The sequence below is a fragment of the Mustela nivalis genome (assembly GCF_964662115.1).
Source record: "Mustela nivalis genome assembly, chromosome: 17".
Lineage (NCBI taxonomy): Eukaryota > Metazoa > Chordata > Mammalia > Carnivora > Mustelidae > Mustela > Mustela nivalis.
The window spans coordinates 23,689,254-23,710,932 of record NC_139036.1 but is presented as its reverse complement, the minus strand read 5'-3'; the positions used below and the strand labels follow the sequence as shown (position 1 = coordinate 23,710,932).

Below are 21,679 nucleotides of genomic sequence, written 5' to 3'. Positions count from 1 at the left end.
GAGACGGGCATCAGTCAAACGCTTACACAAATGCCCAAGTAATCAGGGCTTGAAGGGAAAGCACACAAGAAAGGTCCTTTCCTCAGACCTGACCCCAGTTTGGAAAAGCCAGCTGAGGTCAGCAGGTCAAGTAGGAATTAGCAAGCCATCCGGTGTGATGGAACGGGGTTGATACTGTGTGCTGTCTAAGTCCCGATGGGGGGCACCTAACCCGTTCTGAAGAAGGGGATGGGCAGTCAGGAGGGGCTTTCAGGAGGAGGTGGCGCCAGGCAGAGACACAAAAATCACTAAGCGTTATCGGGGTCAAACCAGGGCAGGGGTTCCAAGTAGAGGAGTCAGCACGTCCAGCAGCCCAGAGGTGTGAAGTAATATGGCATGCTTGGAGAAGGGCATCGTTGGGCCGAGATGACTCAGGGAGTGCAAGAGAGGCTAGAAGCAACCGTGTCGGGACCCGAGGCATTGGCTTCCTTGTATCAGCCCAACCAATGGATTTCCAGCCATGGAAAGGTTTAAGTAGGGAGTCTGCTTTCCAGCAAGATCCTGGGACCAGTATGTGGGAAATGAATGAGGGGAAAGGAGTGGGGCACAGGGGGACCACCCGGGAGGAGGCTAAGGCAGGTAACAGGAGGACACAAGTAGCATCACCCTGACACTTGGCTAACGCTAGGGCTTGAGTGGAGGAGATTAGCTAGAGGGATGTTCTCAAGGTAGGACCTGCAAAACTTAAACCTCCAGGGAACTGCTAACCTGCCCCTCATTCCTCTGGTTTTGGGAAACGGGGTTGTGGAGCCTCAGCCAGACTTTGTGGATACAGCCAAGACACCACCGGGCCACCCTGCAGAGCCACAAGACGTCCCTCCGCCATGCCGAGCGAGCAACTGGCACTCACCAGGTTTCACGCACTGGCTTGGAATTAGCGCTGTTTATATTTCCGAACGTTGGGACATGCACAGACGCAAATCTCAGGTTTGGCTCCATTGCTGAGACATAGGAGCCTGTATTTTTGGTTTCTCTTCCGTAGTGGAATGCATAGAGACATCTTCATCCCATAAATGGGGCGGAGACCCTGTTCTGCTTCCGACTCACTGCTTGACCTTACATGAGTGGTTTTAGCCTCTTGTGGGTTCTGTTGCATCTTCTCTAACAATGACAGTAATAAAAGCAAGGTTGCCAGGAGGTTCGAATGGGATCATGACATAAACCCAGGAAGGTAACAGGTAGTCATTCTCCGTTATCCCTCCAGGGAAGATCTGCAACTATTATCAGGAACGTCCCAAAGGACTCACCAAACAAATATTCACGGCTCCCCCTTAGATCTCAGGAGAACAGTCGACTGGGCTGAAAACACAGCAAAGCCTCAGGAAATGACATTTCATCCTGCCAACAGCTCTTGAGAACTCACTCTAGGTTGGCACACCCCTCCTTTCACTGGGTCCCCACGGCATCTCTGTGAGGCAGGTGTGGCCTGTCCACTTGACACTTGGGAAAGCAGAGTCATGGAACCAGAAGTTGGAAGTGCCTGGAGTTCATTGCCATCTAACCCTGAGAGGGATCATTATCCCCATCCTTCAGATGAGGGATCAGAAGGTCAGAGAAAATAAGTAACTGACCTCAGGTCACATGGCTCAGGACTGGCAGAATGGGGGTCCTCATGGGGGTCTGCCCCAGAAAATAAGCCTGTGTGTGGTCTTCCACTACTCCTGCAGACTGCCACCACTCCTCCAAGACTAACCCTGTGGGCGATTCACTGCTCCGTGATGCCTCCAAGATAACTCATCCTCTCTACGCCTCAGTTTCTTCATCTGAAAATGGGACAATGGTGTCTATTTTGCAAGCTTAGTGGGAGAACTGGTTGTCGTTCCGCTTTCATCACAAACGGCTCCACTCCTGTCTTCTTCTGACTATCTGTCGGAGGGCCCCAACTAGGGTGAGGCAAGCAAGGCAACTGGGGTGCAAATTTTATTTTTTTTAAGATTTTATTTTATTTTACTTATTTGACAGAGAGAGAGAGAGATCACTAGTAGGCAGAGAGGCAGGCAGAGAGAGAGAGAGGGAAGCAGGCTCCCTGCTGAGCGGAGAGCCCAATGTGGGGCTCGATCCTAGGACCCCTAGACCATGAACTGAGCCGAAGGCAGAGGCTTAACCCACTGAGCCACCCAGGCACCCCATGGGGTGCAAATTTTAGGAGGTGCTCGCTCTCGGGTGAGTGTGAGTGCAGCCCCAGGACATGGGTGCCTCCTTGGGTTCCTTACCCCAGACACCTTGCCTACGCTATCCTCGTCTAGGCTGTGATTTGGAAGGGAGGAGAGGGGGTGGCACAGGGGGAGGACAGGGAAGGCAGGCTGCAGGGCATGCTGATGACCAAGCTGTAGCAGAAAGAAGGTCCTGGTGAAAATGCACACAGAGCAGCAGGGATGATGGGCTGGAACAAGTACTCCGCAGGGGGACCTTGTTCCTCAAGAGCTGCGTTGTGGGCATTGAGCAGTAGTGGTCTTACAGCTGCTGTATCTCCTTGATGATCTGAAGCTCTTTGATGTCCATTTCTACCCAGACAACTCATAAACTACCTGGGGTAGCGGCCATGTCTTATTATCTTTGTGTTCCCAAGACCTACCAGCATATCCAACATTGAAGAGTTGCTCGTTGGATGTCCAGTGAACTAAAGGATGCTTTGTCTTCCATTTTGAAAACCCCTGATCATCTCAGGTCCTTTGATACTCGGATCAGAAGGCAAGGAGCTATGGGACAATGAAAATTACAGTCTCCTAGGAGTCTAGCCTACCAATCATCGACACGGGGATGCTCCGGGGGTATTAGCCCAATTTAAAAAGCTAGTAAACAGCAGAATTGGGATTTGATTCCAAAGTTTGTTCGTGCTCCATTCTATTGCAGGGGCCAAGTCTAAGCCCTTTTGAAGTGTATGCAGTCTTACCTCTGTCTCTATCGCCAACTTGAGTCCCTTCCACCTCAACCCCCGAAATCCTGCCCCACATAGTGCCATACGATACCTGCCCAAACCTTCCCTGACATTTGGGAATTACTGCTTGTTACTGAGACACTGGCACCACCAGATTGCTTTCCTGACACGTGGGACTTAGACCTGGCTGGAAGACACACCATGTGCACAAGGCTACTCTCCTTCATAGGTCCTCCAGGTGTCAGGAAAGCAATCTGATTAAACGACCAGAAACCCTCTGCCTTTGTGAATCTGTGGCAACTTTGAACATGCTTTGCTACTAACATTATATGCTCTTCAACCTCCAAGACCAGTCCTTGGGAAGACAGTGACATTCTCTGAGCATTTTCTAGAAAAACTAAAATCTGTTTTCAATGAGAAAATATGACTTCAGTAAGAATATAGTAGTATGAGGATTTCAGTGCTATGTGGGTAGTTACCTATTTGACCTTTTTTCCCTTTTTAAATTATTTCTATTAACATATAATGTATTATTTGCCCCAGGGGTACAGGTCTGTGACTCATCAGGCTTACATATTTCACAGCACTCACCATAGCATATACCTTCCCCAATGCCCATAACCCAGCCACCCTATCCCTACCCCCACCCCCCCCAGCAACCCTCAGTTTGTTTACTGAGATTAAGAGTCTCTCATGGTTTGTCTCCCTCTGATCCCATCTTGTTTCTTTTTTTTTTTCCTTTCCCTACTCCCCCCACCCCGCCCTGCCTCTCAAATTCCTCCTATCAGGGAGATCATATGATAATTGCTTTTCTCTGATTGACTTACTTCATTCAGCGTAATACCCTCTAGTTCCATGCATGTCATTGCAAATGGCAAGATTTCATTTCTTTTGATGTCTGCATAGTATTCCATTGTATATATATACCGCATCTTCGTTATCCATTCATCTGTTGATGGACATCTAGGTTCTTTCCATAGTTTGGCTATTGTAGACATTGCTGCTATAAACATTCAGGTGCATGTGTCCCTTTGGATCACTACATTCATATCTTTAGGGTAAATACCCAGTAGTGTGATTGCTGGGTCGCTCTATTTTCAACTTTTTGAGGAACCTCTATGCTGTTTTCCAGAGTGGCTGCACCAGCCTGCATTCCCACCAACAGCATAGGAGGGTTCCCCTTGACCTTTTCTTGATCAGCTTTTAGAATCAGCCCTCCTTGGGATTATTTTCAGCCCTGGCATTAATTGGAATATCTGCTTTTCCTCTGCAAGCATCATAAACCATCATTTGGTTTTTACTGATGCATCACTTTCAATGCAGCCCTGTAGAATAATGTGAAATTAACCAGGAGAACAACAGAACACATTTCTGGTTCCCACCTCATCCTACATCTGCCAAAAAGAAAAAAAAAAAAATCCTAGCAGGTGTGCAAAGAGACAGGTGCAAGAAATGACTCCACTGTTATCTTAGGGTTGGTCCTCTAGGTATGAAACATACACTGTGAGGTGAAGCCTACCTAATCCCTGGGAATAGTTGTCAAGAGGGTGATGGAAAGGTGAACGTTCAACTGAGCAGAAATATCCAGCAAGGGTAAGACAAACTTCTCATACAGAATAGCCATGGAATGTTCCAGAAGAGATCTAACACATCCTTGGGGGAAACCAAGCAGGTAACATATTCCTGGAAATCCAGCAGGCAGCAGGTAGGAAGAGGGCACAGGGCTGCCTTCAGAGGATCAAGCAAGCAACTGTAAAAAGAACTTGTAACGGGGACCATGACCCCAGATACAGCCTCTGCCAGATACATCCATCATCTCAAGAGTGATGAGAACATTGACTCAGAGGCACCCTGCTCCCCAGAACACCCAGATGTGGTGGAACATGGGGCCGCATTCCAGTGTGTCTGGGCTGCTGTGTCTTGAACCCATGCTGCCCCTGGTCTGCCTTGCCTGGGCACTGGGACAGCCTGGAACAGCAGGAATCTTGTCAGTGGGGTTAGAAACAGAAAGTGAGGGCAGCATAAGAAAATGGTAGCAAGACTGTGGATGTTTGCAACCATGCTCCTTCACTTTTTCCGGGCTTCTTTGCCTCCTTAAAGTCAGAGAATCCCTCCTGAGTCCTGCTCCCCACATTTGGCGACAGGCAAGGGGAACCTCTTTGCAGTCAGACTTGGCTCCCCAGAAGTGTGTTTTTTTTATTTATCCACTTGCCTTGGCCCTGTGACCCTATGTTTGGCATGGCAGTCTGTTGGCAATGGGCAGATCAGCTCTGAGACTGACCCAGGCGTCCTTGGAGAGAACCAGGTACCAACGCCTACTGGTCACTGAATCTATGTATTAATAATTATCTCCTATCTGACAGCTGAGCTCCATTATTCATTGTGCACAGTGTCTGGCACACGGTAGGTTTTCAACTCAGGATAGTCTGACTCCGAAGTCTGTATTCTTCTGCAAATCCTGTCCACATTTTAGTAGAGCCCATGATTGTTTAGGGTATTCAGTTCCAAAAGAAAGAGCTGGAAAGATGGGCAGGTAGGCAGGGCTCAGCAGACAACCAGAAGCCTGGACTGGAGCCACTGGTCTTCCCAAAAACATCAGCATGGCCCATCTCAGACCAGGAGCCAGTCTAAGGGGTCTGTCTCCACCTGCTAAATACCTCGGTGTCATCCTCGCCGTGCCTAGCAAGAATTCTGCCACAGACCCCTGGAGCCCCCTCCATCACTGCCCTCCAGGCAGCTTTCCTTCCATGCCTTCCTACAGCACCCGGCACCACCCTCTCTGCAGGGCCGTTCCTAGAAGGTGGACTCATTCCTGTATCTCCAACCCCTGAGACAGTGCCTAGAACACAAGTGGCGGGCTGCAGATGTCCACTGAGTGAATGGATGAGCCGTGACCATGGCCCCAGATGGAACAACATCTCAGCTTCCATTCTCACAGCGGAGTAACAGCTCTGCCCCTCCCCTGCAACCGCTGGGGGCTTAAGCAGGTTGCAAACCACAAACAGAAACGTTCCCTGCCTGGGCAGAGGGTTTCTTTCCTCCACAGAGCACTTTCAGACCCATTATAGCCCTTTTGATCTTTACAATTCTACTGAAAGATACTCTTGCCAGCACTTGCGAGATGAAGGATCCAGAACCAACGCGATGAAATAGTCCCCACATTGGTGCAGAGCCAGCACTGGAAGCTGGGGCTGCCTGGTCCCCAATTTGTGCTTGACTTTTCTCTTCCACCCAGACATCTCCCGTAAGTGCCTACTATGTGCTGGGTCTGGAGCCAGGTACTGGGGATCCAGAGATAAAAATGCCACCACCCCTCTGGCGTGCAAGAGAAGACAGACCCTGGGGCCTTAGCAGAGACAGCAGCCAACCTGTTGCTGAATCTCATTTGAAACTTCCATCAGGCCAGGGCCCGGCCCCCCACCAGCCACTCTGCAGGTCCAGCTGGAAAGGCGTCTGGTTCCCCACATCCCATTTCACAACCTCAAGTCGAACCCAATATGGGATTCTCCCATGAGCTGTCAGGAGGGATTCATCAGCAGAGGTCTGGCCTTCCCAGGGACTCTCCAGGTGAGCAGCCAGAGTGCCTTCAAGTCGCTCTCTGTCTCTGTGAGTCATCCACCAAGAGCACATTTGCTCACAAAATGTTTGCATCAGAAGAGAACACTCAGAGTCACCCATTCCTCCCCTTCGTGCTGTTTTCCCAGCTGACAGACTTGCAACTGCGTGATGCTCTTTCTTTCTGCACGGCGAGCACACATCCCCCCTCCTGCACGGTCTAAAGCTCTCTGGACAGTTGCCCGGGGGACAAGGCCCCAGCTGCACTCAGGCTCGGAGGGAGGAGGCAGGAGGGCCTCTCAGTGAAACGGGCGCAGGAAATGTCACATCCCAGCAGTTGCATGCAGGGGTCCGGAAGAGAGGGTCATGTGACCATCTCATACATTCTAATAATGCCAAGCGGACCTCTCACAACCCATGCACATAGAAGGGAACATCAGGTGAACCACTCTTCAGCTGTAGGACCTTGGACCAGATTTTTAGCCTCCCAGAGCCTCAGTTTTCTCATCTGCACACTGGGCGGAATAAGGCCAACTTCAGCGGGCTTTGTGAGCTGGAAAGGACAGAAAGGGTCTAGAGCAGTCGGCATAGTGCTTGGCTTGTGGTCAGTGCTCAGTGACTCTTCCTTCTTCCCCATCTACCCCAAAAGTTGCCTCTAAGGAGAATAATACTAATGATGTCTTAAAAGAGATGGTGGCCTCCTGGTTGGGAAGAGGTGACAAGTGGTTCCCAAGGGGCCATGTTCCCTGGGCTTCTTGGTTTCCAGGAATAGGCGCTTTCACGGGTATTTGTTGTAATTGTAGGGAAAACACACTCATGCAACAGTCCTTGGAAGGAGAGAACTAGTCAGAAACTTTGTTGCAGGAACTGATGAAGGAGCAAGCAGAGATTTTAATAAGATACAGTCCTTGCCTTGCAAGAGCTGTCTCTGGCAGGCCCCCTCCGCCTCCCTCCCCCTGCTGTGTTTTGTCTTTTAAACAGGCTCATTGCAACTTCAGGAAACAGAAAGGCAGGTTCATTTTGTTTCCTGGAAGCCCAGTGACCCATTTAACAGACTTTCTCACTTCCCAATCGTGTGAAATGTGTTTTAGGAGTTTGAAAGAGGCAAACCAAACAAATTATACTAAATAGTTGGCTTTAATACACATTCTTTGGAAAACAGCCTAATGAGAAATTTCAGTAACTCATTGAGGGGAAACTCAGTCAACTTGGTGGAGGGGGGCACTGGTGTGGAAAGGGAAAGACTAAATTTTGGAAGCATTTTGGAGCAGTACAATTTCATTTCCTTCAAGGGTAATAAGCAAGAACAGACAAGAAACCCACCGCCTAGAAGCCCTAAAGGTCAGGATTAATGAGGGGGCTGAATGGTCTGAAGCTTGCAGGCTTAGCCGTGTGCTAGTGAGTGGGTAATTCAACAACCCTTGAGGGAACTTATACATAATTTATTTTCTTAAGTAGGTACATGGTGTAGAAATGTTGTTTGCACTATTAATTGAACCAGGAAACTGTGTCTGCGTGGGTATCAGCCATTCTTAACCTTTCCCAGTAAGGGCTCCACTTTCCATTTCCCAGACTCTGTAAGGCAAGGGACCCCAAAAGGTCACACCAATCCTGGATGCTTGCACCCGGGGCCAGCATGGGCGGCCAATCTTTCTCGTATTCCTGGACACAATGCCCTGAGACGGGGATCCCGGCCATTAGTTCCAGCCCCTGGCGTGGGCATACATACAGACCCAAGGCATCAAGCCCAGGTCAGATCTCAGCTCTGTCCCCAAGCTAGCTGTGTGACCCAGAGCAGGTCACTTCACCTCTGTGGACCTTAGACTCCCATATGAAAAAGAGAGGTTTAGAGGAGAAGATGCTTGCCCTTTTCCAGGATGCCTCTGACTCTGAGATACACCCCTCCCCCCACTACCAGGTGGGAGAGCCCTGTGTTAGCAAGCTCTAATCTCTTGTTTCCTGAAGCCCGGACCAGAGAAGATTGGGAGTGGGGCTGGTATTAGAGCCATAGCTACAAGGGACAGGGGGCAAAGAGCACAAGCTTCAGAAGTAGGCAAAGATGAATTTTGCCCTGAGTCCTCCACTGACCAGCTCTGTGACCTGGCTCAGCCCCTCTGAGCCTTGACTTTCATATCTGTAAAATGGGGGTGATAATACCAACCTTGGGGGCTGTTGGCAAATAGTAGCGACGGCAGCGATAAAGTCAACAGTACCCCAAGGAGGGTAGCAAACTCCAGAGCTACCCTAAGACTTACAGGAAGGCAGTGAGACCTTCTCCCCATCCCCACATCTGTGTTCCTTTTGTTTAGAATGTGTCAACTTCAGATTGATGGGATCTTTTCACTTTACCAATAACTGGTCACAGTTCAGTTGGAATTCACGTATAGATTTTCAGAGTGGTTGGTATGCGTGGCAACATCTCTCTGTCTCCTCCAGAACTCCATGGTGCCCGTCATCTCCTGGGCTGCCCAGGGCTTCAGCAACAGGCTTAGCAGCATTAAGGAGTAAACAGTCAGTGACACAGGGAGGTCTTCATCTCCTCTAACTACTTTGAGATGAGCTCGGTATTTAGGGACCTAAGCAGAGAGGACAGAAAGCCTCAATCCCCCATTCAATTCATCTCGGCCTCCCTACCCACAACCCAAATGAAAAGGGAAACCAAGTGACCCCTTCCCTGGTATGGATTCATAACTTGTCAAGATGTCTATTACACAATTCTCCAAACCAACCCACTTACATCCTACCATTTAGGCCATCCAACCACGCGGCAAGGTTATCTTGCTGGGTTTGTCAATGAGGCAATGCACCGGGGACAGAAAATGCCATGTTCAGGACCATGACCATGGACTTGACCAGTGGTAGAGAGCTGTCTTGATCACATCCTGTCTGGCCCCAAATCCCAGGCTTCCTTCCTTGTGACTTCCCTGCTGATTAAAGTCTCACCCACAAGTCCCAGCTCTACTACCTACCTCCTGAGCAGCCTCAGTCTCTTCAACTGTGAAATGGGGATGTGATCACCAGATGCCTCCATATCAGGAGAGCTGGACCATAATTAGGGAAGAGAGAACACCTATGGTAATGCCAAGCAGGGCCCTGCACAGAGTAGAGGATCAGGAATGGTTGGTTTCCTCTCCTTCATGGGGCCACTGGGTCCGTAGGCAGTCTAGGCTATAACGCACCGCGCAAATGTTAGCAATGAAGGTTAATTTCACGGACTCATGTTTATCTCAGGATCCCGCATACCCCTCGCCCTCTGCGGCCCGCTGTCTCCTGGAGATCCAGGTTTAAAATGTACACCTTAACTCTTACAAACCAATGCAACTGACTAATTCTAGACTCTCAGCAACCCAGTGGGTCCAACCCTGCCATCCGTGATGGGGCTGTCAGCACTTACCGGGAGCGCGGAGTGATTCCTGGGAGGATGGCAGGTCTGAAGCAGCAGCGAGCTGGGCCTGACAGTCCGGTCTTAAATAAATTGTATTTTCTGGCTGGGGACGATAAGACAAGACATCTGAAGCGTGTGTGACACTTACACATCATTATGCTCCCGAAATGGGGAAGGAGAGCTGCATCTTGTCCCAAGTTTGTAGCAAAATTGTGCAGTGTGTACATAGCTCTCAGGCCTTTGATGTTGAGCAGAGAGGAAAATAATCCTCTCGGAAACACCAGGCAGGAGCCGCGGGCTCCGCAGCACAGTGAGAGAGGCTGGGAGAGGCGTGCAGCCTGCACGAGCCTGCTGCTGTCTCTGAGCCCCTTCTCCTGCTCCCACGAAGGGAGACTGTCTTAGCTCCCGAAAGGATTATTTCCTCTAATACCTTCATGCAGAAGCAAGCAAAAATGCTTAGGTACAATGAAGTGGGAAGCTGAGAAGGGCCTCAGCAGACAAAGGGAGGGGAGGGTGGGGAGGACGGGGGGGGGGGGGGGGTAAGGGGGAGGGGGGAGGGCGGGGGGGGGGTAAGGGGAAGGGGGGAGGGCGGGGGAGGGGAGGGCGGGGGGGGGGAGGGTGGGACAAGTGTCAAAAAGGCTGGCCAGTGCCAAAGGACGCCTCCCAGAGGTGGGCAAGGGCATGTGGGTTGGCACACCCTGGAGTCCCTTTGTGTATTCAACAAAACAGACACAGTCCCTACCCTCTCAGAGCTTGCAGTCTAGCGAAGACATGTCCAAGAAACAGCCACATGGATCACCAGCTAGTTACACGCTTTGATATGCTCCATAAAGGGACACAACGGGAAGTGCGAGGTTGTAAGACAGGACGTCCCCATTGAAACGGAGGCTGGGAGCAGGGACGCGGGAAGAGACTGACACCATGGACCCCCGCAGGAGCCACCCCCAGGGCCCAGGGTGGGTAGCAGGCCTGGCGAGGGGGCAGCCAAGGATGGGGAGTGAGTCTCCGTCACTGCCACCGCAAAGACTCGTCTGGTCCCTCCTCTGTAGGGGAGATTTGGATGCCCAAGGCTTTGGCCGTGCCAGCCCAGTGCCTGACACAGAGCAGGCACCGTGTCAATGACCAGCTGAAGGGAGCAAGCCCCCAGAGCCTCATCTCCTGTTGGAAGTGGGAAAGCTGAGGGAGACTTCTGTAAAGGAAGTTCAGACCAAACCCGTCCTCACTGCACAGCCTTGGGCAAGTTGCTTCTTCCCTGCCAAGTCCCCATTTCCTTCCCCGTGAAGTAAGGCAGGTCAGCGAGATGGTCTGCAACACCCCTCGGAGCTTCTGCACCTTGTCACCCCCCCCCCTCGGAAGCTCACAGAGTGTTGATGCCCTCTCTCGACCCCACCCACCCTGCATGTCTGGGATCAGAGACACTGGGCTGAGTCCAACCTTGGCTCCAGTGGGTAGAGGGTCATATTCTAACCCCAGCCCGATACTATGGAGTTCAGTTACCAAGTTTGGGGATGGGGGAATTGGAATTTGCAATAATCCAGTGCAAAGCTGCAATGTACTTTTACTTACGAATCGCCTCATATAGATAGGTAGTTCATATTAGAATCAATTTTGGAGCCATCAAGCCTATTTAGTGGATCTACAAAGAAAAGTCCTAGTAGAACACCAAAAGTCACCCCAGATGTGTTCAAGCCCTTGCCAGGCATGTGCTAACTGTAACATTCTCTCCTCTGTTCATTATGGTGGTCCCAGGGAACATCTCTCTGGAGGACAAATTTGTTAGCCAAGTCTGGTTGCTATAAACAATAGCAATGATAAAGCTCAGGGGTTTTTTGGAAAATCATGTTCCAGCTGTCCTCCCCCACCATGAAGCTAGGGGAGCAGGGCTTGGCTGTCCTGAAACAGTGTGGCAGGTCGGGGACTCAGACATTTTATACAGTGAAGAAAACATGAACTCTGATGTTTTGCCGGGGCTTCCCATGGGTCCTGAAGGCAGGTAGCAGGCTTTGTACTTCTTTGCAATCCCCATAATCTTCGCACATAGGAGGATCCCATGTCTATGACCACTGATGGGCAGATGGAAAAAGCAAGGCACAGAGAAAGAGACTAGGGCTCAGAAAGGTCCCAGTGACAAAGAACCAGGAGAGCCAGCCAGAAAGAGCATGCGTATTAGACTTTCATGGATTTCATATCTCAGCATCTCTACTTAATAGCTGTGTGACCTTAGGCAAGTCACTTAGCATCTCTGGGCCTCAGTTTCCTCCTCAGCATTATGGGAGCAGAAATTCCCAGAAGAGTCATGGTTTCAAGAGTTAAAGGAGATAACATAGGTGAATGTCTAGCAGTGTCTGGCATATCGTAGAAGCTTCTCTTCCTTCCTTCCATCTGACCCTCAAGATCTGCATAAGAAAGGCAGCCTCCAGCACTTGCCCCTGTGATTTATCTGCCCCCACACTGAAGGGTGGGAGGCCAGAGAGCCCCCCCACCCCACACCGTGGCCTCCATGCTGCAGGAAGGGACCGCTTAGAGGAAGCAAGGCCAAGGAGAGGTCTGGTCCCAAACCTCAGTGGCTACAGGAACCCAATACAGTTGGCCTGGCTCTCTTCCAGCCAATGTTGCCAGACGTAATTTGGCTTCTGCTCGAGGTTCCAAAGCAGTTATGTAAGCATAATAACCCATAGCATTTGTAGAAAGCTTTTATGGTTCTCAAAACACATTGTGCATGTACTACCCCAGCTGATCTTCTCGGTAACCTTGAGAAGTGGCTAAGGAAAGGGCACGAACTCCCATTTTATAGATGAAGAAGTTGAGGCTTGGAGGGCATATTTGGTTCATGACTCATGAATGGCAACATCAAACTTGGACAAAGATCTCTGCATTCCTTGCCTTGGGCTCTTCCCACACCATCACACCATCGCACTACATCGTTGTAATAATGTAATCATCAGGCAAAGGTGACCCAAATACCTCCTGGGTGCCGGGCCATGGAATCAGTCCTTGGAGACAGAAGTGAGAGGCAGAGTCAAGTTCAGGAGAGATGTAGGACCAACTGTTTGGGATGTGATAACTGTCATGGTGAAGGAGCAAGGGGAACAGGGAGGAAGGACGTAGCCGAACTTGGTCCAGGGACTCAGGAAGGCTTCCTGGGAGGACGAGATGCATCAGTCCCGTCTCAGACAACAGTTAGGAAGAGGAGTGAGAGGAGCTGCAGATAGCAAAAGCAGCAAATAGAAAGAAGTGTGTGAACCAGCATGTTGTCTGATCTGATTCCATCCACCCACTCAGCACTCACTCATTCCTTCATTCATTCAACATATTTTTCTGGAGCACCCCCATGTGTCAGGTACCAGACACAGCAAATAAGCAGTAGTCCCTGAATGCACAGAGTTTCCCTTCTAGTGGATTCCCGTGGACACGGATGTGGAAGGGTAGGATGGAGTGGGCAGAGGGCATCTGTATGGTGGGCCTGGATTTAAGCCTACGGGTGCTGGGGATCACTGATGAATTTTAAGGACAGGATTAGCAAAGTGAGGTTTGCATTTCAGAAAGCAGGAGCCACAGCGAAGTTAAAGTATGGGCTCAAGAAGGCGGTCTGGAATCCAGGAGCCCAGGCAAGCAATGAATGGGTCCTGAGTTATGGCAGTGCCGTAGGAAAAAGGCAGAATGCATGCCAGATGTAGAAACAGCCTTGACAGGTCTTTGTGATTAATTGAACATGGAGGTGAGGAAGAGTAGACAGCCACTCTGAGGGTCTGGCTCAAACCTCTTAGACGGGGGTGATGCTATTCCCTGGGACAGGAGTATAGCAGAACCATCTGGTTGGGGCAGGGAACCTGAGGAAGTTTGTTCCCACTGGGATTCGCTGAGTGTCTGGGGACTCTGGGTCCCCCTGAAGTCACTCTCATCAGACACTGTGATCAGTGAGTCTGAAGTCCAGGAGAGAGCTCGGGGCTGGAGGTACAGATTGGCTTACAAATGATGTTCAACATTTGGAAGATGGACAGGACCACCTGGAGCAGGGGGTGCCCAGGGGGAGAAGACACCAGATTCCATCGCAACAAACCCAAAATGTGTCCATATTTTTCTTTGATACCTGAATCCTGCTTGGCAAAAGTCAGGCCATTAGCCACAGTGAAGAATCATGGCTCCTCCAGAGGGCTTGACTGGAACGGACCGTGGGGACTCTGGCCTGATGTCATCTCACCTCTCAGGTCTCACCAGTCTCTAGTCTGAAGTCACTCATGTGATTCTCTCCTTCTCCTCTTTCCCTCAGGTGTTTACAAAATATGGAAAGTGTTACATGTTTAACTCAGGCGAGGATGGCAAGCCTCTGCTCACCACGGTCAAGGGCGGGACAGGCAACGGGCTGGAGATCATGCTGGACATTCAGCAAGATGAATACCTGCCCATCTGGGGAGAGACAGGTGAGCTGGGTATGGGGACCGGGGCTGTGGGTGACGGCAGAGGGGTACAGGACTCTGAAAGATCGGTTTGCTTTGGGTGGGCTGTCTTGGCTTGGGCTTTGAAAGAAGGCTCTCCATCAGCAGGACTACAAGATAGAGGTGAAGAGTAGGGATGTCCCTCATGGACTGTGATACTCAGGGCTTCCTCAGATTTCAGGAGATGGGAGAGGGGCAGATGACAGGAATACTGGAAAGGGAAGGCAGATAGCCTGAGGGGGTTGTTGGGAATGAGGCATGGAGAAGATATGATTGTGCAGGTGCATGGCTTGATTTCAGGAGAAGAGGAAGACAGGGACCATCTCCTTCCTCTTCCAACCATTTTGACTACCCCAACCCAGCCAGGAGGCCCAGCAGAAGGGAAAACATCTCTTCCCACTAGGGGAAGGTGGAGGAGCTTGCTGGGTTGGAAAGCCAAAGGGCATGGACTCAGGGACCTGGCACCAGGTCTGTGTGTACAGGCCCCTGAGTAAGTTCATCCATGCATTCATCTGTGTATTTATTCAGCAAACTATTTATTAGCCATGTGTATACTATGTCAGGCTTTGCACCACAGTAAGGACATTAAGGCGAAAAAGACCAAGTCCTTGATCACAGCCTGGAGGAGGAGACACACGATCACAGTCCAGTGTGACATGAGTGTACCTGCACGAGGAGGACAGTGGCCTCCTCCTGGGTAGGATGGGTGGGTGTTCAGGGGAAGCATCATGGTGTTCAGGTGGGTGTTCATGGAAAGCATCATGGTGCCCCAGGCATTTGAACAGAGTCTTGGGATTATTCTGGATTATATGGGAGGGTCCTCACAAGAGGGGTGCAGGAAGATCAGACAGAGGAGTAGGTGAGGGAAGCAGAGATTGGAGTGATAAAGCTAATAAGCCTAGGGACGCTAGTGGCTTCTAGAATTCCCCCAGGTGGAGAAAGTGAAGAGGGGCCCAAGAGTAGGACATGGTTGCAAAGTAGACCCAAAGCAAGTTAAAGTATGGGCTCAAGAAGTCAGTCTGGAATCCAGGAGCCCAGGCAAGCAATGAATGTGTCCTGAGTTATGGCAGTGCTGTAGGAAAAAGGCGGAATGCATGCCAGATGTAGAAACAGACAAACAGTGTTGTCTTCAGGGTGTCATAGTGGGGAGTGGGGAAGGGGGTCAAGGATAAGCCTGGGGAGAGCCTCCATGGGAGAGGAGAAGGGAGAGAAGATTCTAGCAAGAAGGACACCCTGGGCCTTTAGAGTTGAGGTGAGTGAAAGCCAAGTAGTCCAGCCCCCACCTCTTCCAACCCCCACCCCATGACTCCTGGAGCCAGCCCCCCAATCCTGAGCTCTGGCCCTGACCATGCCCAGGCATTCCAGGCTTCTGAGAGCAGCCAATGCTTCCACCCCAGGAATGACTGACTACAAATTCTAAGCTCCCTCCACAACCACTCTTTTCTTCCATGACTCTCACTCGATCTCCCTGTGGGGAGAGGTGAGCATGACCACTTCCCTCACTGTGTGGTGGTCCTCCGGCTCCTACAGTCAAGGAGTAAAATGGTTGCCACACACATCACTCCAACAATGCCTTCCAGTGGCTCACCTTAGGCTGAATCCAGGCCATCTGCTGCTTACTGAGAAGATGCCTGGTTGGCTCCATCCACTTCTTTAAATTTAGTGCCCCTGCCTTCCAGCAAACAGAGGGTGGTCTGGGTTTGTGCTGAGCTCTGGCATTCCCGAGAGCTGACCAGCAGAGCTTGGCTTTCCAGAACATCCCTGAGACCAGTCTGTGTCCTGGGACCATGGGCATCTGTAGACAGCCCTGAGTCCTAGGAACTGGGTCTTTGTCTCCCAAAAGAAGCTCTGCCTTGCAAACACTGGAACATCTTTGCTTCTTGAACCATCTGTGGAAAAGGGAGAAACAGTCAATAAAAATAGGTCCTGAAGACCTCATACCCACACCCTGACTACTGGTTAGTTATCTTTGCATGGTGATGTGGATTTCCTGCTCTCGATTTGGGAGCAAAAGCAAACATGTACACCCACACATGCACACACTCACACAATGCCAGGCACCTCGTCACACACATCTTTATGCAACACAGCTCCCTGTGGGGTCTGACCTTAGGTTGGAGCACTGGCCGCTGATAGCCCCTATGGTTCCAACCACAGGACCTACCCTCTGGGAATATGCCTTCTGCCTCCTGAAGCCATAGATGGATATAGCAGAAGAGCTCTGAGATCATCTCTTCCAGCCAATCCCCTTGCTCCTTGGTGGAGGGAGAACTGAGGCCTGGTGTGGTGAGCTTCTAAACATCACGCAGGAAAGTCATGGCCAAGCCAGGGCTCTACTTACTCAAGCTTTCTGACCACCAGTTAGCCCCAGTGGACCATAATCGTGCTCGAGGACCTGCTGTGTGCCTAACACCATGTAGGGCGTGGTCAGAGAGGCAGAAGACACCAGACCCTGCCTCTCAGGAGCTTATCATCTCAGTAGGCAGCCAAGCACTACACAGAACCCACAAGAGGACAGCCTCACTCCTGCCGGCAGCTTGTGCTATCCTTTATGATCCACCAGCCCCCCTCACTTAAACCATGGCCTCTGGGGCTAGATGGCTGGGGAAGGAGGCTGCATGAAGAAAGAGGGACTGAGAGCAAGGGCAGGGGCCAGAAGAAACTGGTCAGAGGAGAGACTAGTTGGTGCTGTCCAATAGAACTTTCTGCAGAAATGGAGGGAGTGCTCTCTAGGGGCACTGTCCAGTCCAGTCATCACAAAAGTGCTTTTGAAATGTGCTTACGGGAATGAGGAACTGAGTTTAATAGCATGTCATTTTGATTAATTTAAATTGTCATGGGTTGGGGGGTGGCTAGCCCCTACCACATTGGGGAGCATAGCTTCAGACTGCTCTTGTCAGTTTCTTGGATGTTTGCCTCTATAGCCAGCTCCCACAGAAATATTCTGGAACTGTAATATTCCTCAGTTCTGACCCTCCCACCACCAAGGCCATGAGGGGTAGAGAGGACCCTTTATCCCCCACTTAACCAGGGAAAGAGGCTGAGGTTAGGCGACTTCACCCTAGCCACCCAGCCTGATGGCCTGAATCCTTACATCCAGGCTCCCTCGACTGGACATTTCTTAAGGCTGAGAAGTCACTGAGCAATGGGCACCTCTTGGACACTCTGGTCACCTCAAAACCTCTTGTGTCCTGGGCTGGTGAGGAATGAGCTCCATGGGGGTAGGAGTGAGGGGTACACACCTATTAAAGGATGAGGGGTGGACTCTGACAGGTGAGGGTTGCTTGTCTGTGAGGCCACCTGAAGAAGCATGGCCATCTTGCTCCTTGCTCTTTGCTCCAAAGGACTTTGGGCACCATGAGGCCTAGTCCTGCCATGATCTTCAAGAGGGAGGCTGCCTTCTGGACCTCCAAACCCTGTGACCCCACAGACACCATCTTCCTTCCTTGGCATTTCTGCCTCCTCTCAATCCCCAAGTCTTCGTTGGAGATATCTGGGTGATGGCGGAGAAGAGAGGAGTTAAAACATGGTGGTTGAGGGAGTAGCCACAGACAGCTTGATGGCGGGCAGTGTAGTAGGACAGGAAAGTGCCATTACAGAGTCAGACCTAAGATGAAATCCCCAGCTCTCCTTTACCAGCTATGTGGCTGAGGACACATGAATGTGCCGCCATGTCCTCATGCCTAATAGAGGTCAACCACACAAAAAACTGATAGATTTTGGGGATGGCTGAAAGAAGACCACAAGAGCTCTCTGCAGACTGTAGGCAGTGGAAGGGTGATAATTTTGACCGTGGTGGGGGGGGGGGGTTCATCAAACTGTCCCAGAGCCAGAGCTTATGCTATATGCTAAATATCCCAACCCTGTAACAGAGGTCCTGAAGTAACTCAACATCCATAAATCTCGTTCTGCGCAAAGCAGAGCCTCTGGGACACCCTTGCCTTGCCTCATGGACAGCTTCATTGTTCAGAAATTTAAGGGAGCAGTGAGCAAACCACTCCTTCGGGTATAATTCTGGCAGACAGGGAGGACCTTTGATGCCCTAGTGATTCTGACAAAGGTACCCCCTTCGAGTGCCCCCCAGCCCTTTGGGCTCACACGTAGTGAAGCAAGATGACTATGGGAATTATCAAGTATCCTTTCCTCCAGACTAACAACACACCACACCACACCACACCAGGATGCCCTCTTGCCCAAACAATATTATGCACGTCACCCTGGAATGAAGCCATTTTATTTTATTTTATGGTAAGATTTTATTTATTTGACAGAGAGAGAGATCACAAGCAGGCAGAGAGGCAGGTGGGGGGCGGGGGGCAGCAGGCTCCCTGCTGAGCAGAGAACCTGATGTGGAGCTCGATCCCAGGACCCTGGGATCATGACCTGAGCTGAACACAGAAGCTTTACCTATTGAGCCACCCAGGGGCCCGGAACTGTGCCATTTTAAAGAAGACGGGATCTGTCCCATATGGACCGCATCAGTATGGGCCCTGTGGAAGGTCGAGATTGGGGATATTCCATGTTACAGGAATAGGAAGGATCTGGGGACCCTGCTTAGACAAAGTGAAACACATTTATTCATTGCGGGGATTCTTAAACATGCTACGTCATGAACATCTGAGTAGGAATGTTGCAGGCAGCCTTTATTTCCCAAATGCCTTTGACCATGGAAACCTTTCTCACGGAGGAACTCACAAAATAGAACGAGGACAGAAAAACCATCCTGGACTGCAGAAGTGCAGATTTCATGGCCAGCGTTTTCTAAAGGAAATTAAATTGAAGGCAGGTGGGAGGTTGTTAAAAATGAAACTCTGTGTCGATGCCTCTGAGTAACTTCAAAAGATAAAAGACATAGGCAGTGGGTTATCTAGGTTGCACACGAGAGAAACCAAATTCAAACAAGCTTAGGCATAAAAGGAATTGTATTGCCCCCAGAATCCAAGGCAAGCTTCAACAGCCAAACAGCGGACAAGCAAGGATGCAACATCAGAAAAACCAGGGCTCAGGCCCCCTCAGGGCTCTGCTTGTCCCGCCTCTCTTCTCTCTGAGTCACTTTATTCCCTCTCACTACAGACAGGTCCTTTCCACACATATTTTTTTTTTTCACACATGGCCGTCAATAGTTTTCTATTTTACACGTCCTATCCTCAGTGAGAGACTATTCTGATTCTCTCCTGGGTCTCCTATTTAAAAAACAAAAACAAAAACAAAAAACCAGGGAAAGAAATCATTGGCCCATTGGTCAGTTGGGAGTCCACATGTAGACCAATCAGCAGTGACCAGGGGAGTGAAATAATAGAAGGATCCAAGAGTCCTGAGGAAGTTGGGTGGATGGTAGCTGGGGAAGGAGTTCCCAAGAGATAGCCCCATGAAGGGCCATGCTGGGAGATGTAGGGCTGAGGGTAGAGCTGAGGTAAGGATGGGTCACCTCTGAGGAAACCGGAATTGGTATACAGAGAGCTCTTAAATGAACTCAAATTCTAGAGAGATCGGCTCAAAGGTTGGAAAGACCACAGATAAGCCTCCTCCCTTTCTCCTCTCCCTCTTTCCTTCATTCACCCCCTGCAAAGACACTTTTTATTGAATATAATCTGCCTCAATTTCTCCAAATCCTAGTATTTAGAAAAATGAACCTGAGGGGCACCTGGGTGGTTCAGTCAGTTAAGCATTGGACTCTTGATTTCGGCTCAGGTCATGATCTCGGGATCTTGAGATCGAGCCCTGCGTTGGGCTCTGTGTCTAGTGGGGAGTCTGCTTGAGATTCTCCCTCGCCATCTGTCCCTCCCCAGCCTGCGTGCTCTCTCTCAAATAAATATTTTTAAAAAATGAACAGGACGGTGGAAAGCATGAATTAAGTATGCAATAAATGATTGTTGAATCAATCAGAAAAAAAAAGGAAGGAAAAATGAACCTGATATTATATCTTTGAGCAAAGGAATTGTGTTGAGGGTCTATGCTTTAATGGGGGTAAATATCTGGTACCTAATTATTCACCACAAGCCTCCTCACCTCCTACTCTGTCCCCTTATTCACTTGGCTCTGGCCACAATGGCTTCCCTGGGATGCCTTGAACGCTCCAGGAACACTCTTACTTGAGGGCCTCTGCATTCTCCAATCCCTCTGCCTAGAATTCTCTCTGCTCAGATCCGCATGGCCAACTGCCTCACCTCCACCAAGCCTTTGCTCAGAGATCACCCTCTCACGGAGGGCTACCCCGATGACTCACCCCAGTCCTCACCCCTCCTTCTCTCCTCCGCTTCTCCTTTTCTCCATGACGTGTGTCACCTTCAAAGACACCATGGGATTTACTTCTTTATTATTTGTCGGTCCCCTTCTGCTTAAACATATGCTCCAAGAGGTCAGGGATCTTGGACTGTCTGGCTCACTGATGCACACCAGGGCAGTAAATATTGGTTAATACATTCATTGGGGTGGGGGGGAATCCTGTAACTGTGCACACTGATGGGTCCAGGGCAAGAGAGAAGCTGGCATTCCTGAGTGGCTGCTAGGTGCCCTGAACATTCAATCCCACGAGCACTCTCAGTCATCCTAACCAGGTGTTGCAATCCCCACTATGAGATCAAGAAACTGGGGCCCAGAGAGGTTGAGTAAGCTTCCCAAGAACACGCATTTCATTAAGTAGCCGAACCAAGTTAAAAACCCACGCACGAACCCAAAAGCAATCCTCCTTTCACTACGTGCCTTTAATGTTCAAAATGTGATTGTAAAAGAGCTTCCATGAAAATAGCTCAGGGAAAAAAAATGGTCCAGGTGACATCTCTGAAGAGAGAATGGCAGATAATGATAGGTCTGTTAAATTTTTCCTTTTCTATTTTTCCCTCTTTTTTTTTCCCCCTCAATAGCAGAATCCTTGTATTGAGCAAAAGCTTTGTCACAGCCCCAGTATATAGAACAGATAAAGGTAGAGCTGCCCTGGTTCACCTGGAGATGTGATTGTCCCTTGCTCACTATGACTGACCCTGAGGAACCCTAAGGCTCCAGGGAACCCAGTTTGAAAAGCACCAGATGGACACCTCATGTTCCCAGGATAAAAATGGTGTCCAATGGTGTGTACATCCCAGAGATCGACTCCAAACATCTCCCTCCCTTCTTTGGGCATGGTCAAAGGAGCTCATGATGTGTCTGCTGAGCTCTGGGGAAGCTGGCAGTCTGGACTTCTGGTTGAACACAGTAGATTGGACAGAAGTGTTTCTGGAGGCTCCCTCCATACACCCCACCTTAATGGCCATCGTGGGTTGGTTTTTTTGTTTTGTTTTGTTTTGTTTTTTTAAGTATAAACACACAATGACAGAGAGAATGGGAAAGAAGGCAATAGTCAACGTCAGCAAGTTTTTGGAAGACGGAAGGCAGATGGTAATTACTCAG

The 21,679-nt window shown here is 50.1% G+C and overlaps 1 protein-coding gene across 1 annotated transcript in view; it reads left to right on the top strand.

The window, feature by feature from the left end:
- Nucleotides 1–21,679, top strand: part of ASIC2 (acid sensing ion channel subunit 2) — a 251,841-nt gene that overhangs the window by 153,929 nt on the left and 76,233 nt on the right. The window contains exon 2 of the mRNA XM_082707343.1: nucleotides 14,128–14,278. Within this exon, the coding sequence (XP_082563469.1) occupies nucleotides 14,128–14,278 (151 nt within the window). The remainder of the gene's footprint in view (nucleotides 1–14,127; nucleotides 14,279–21,679) is intronic.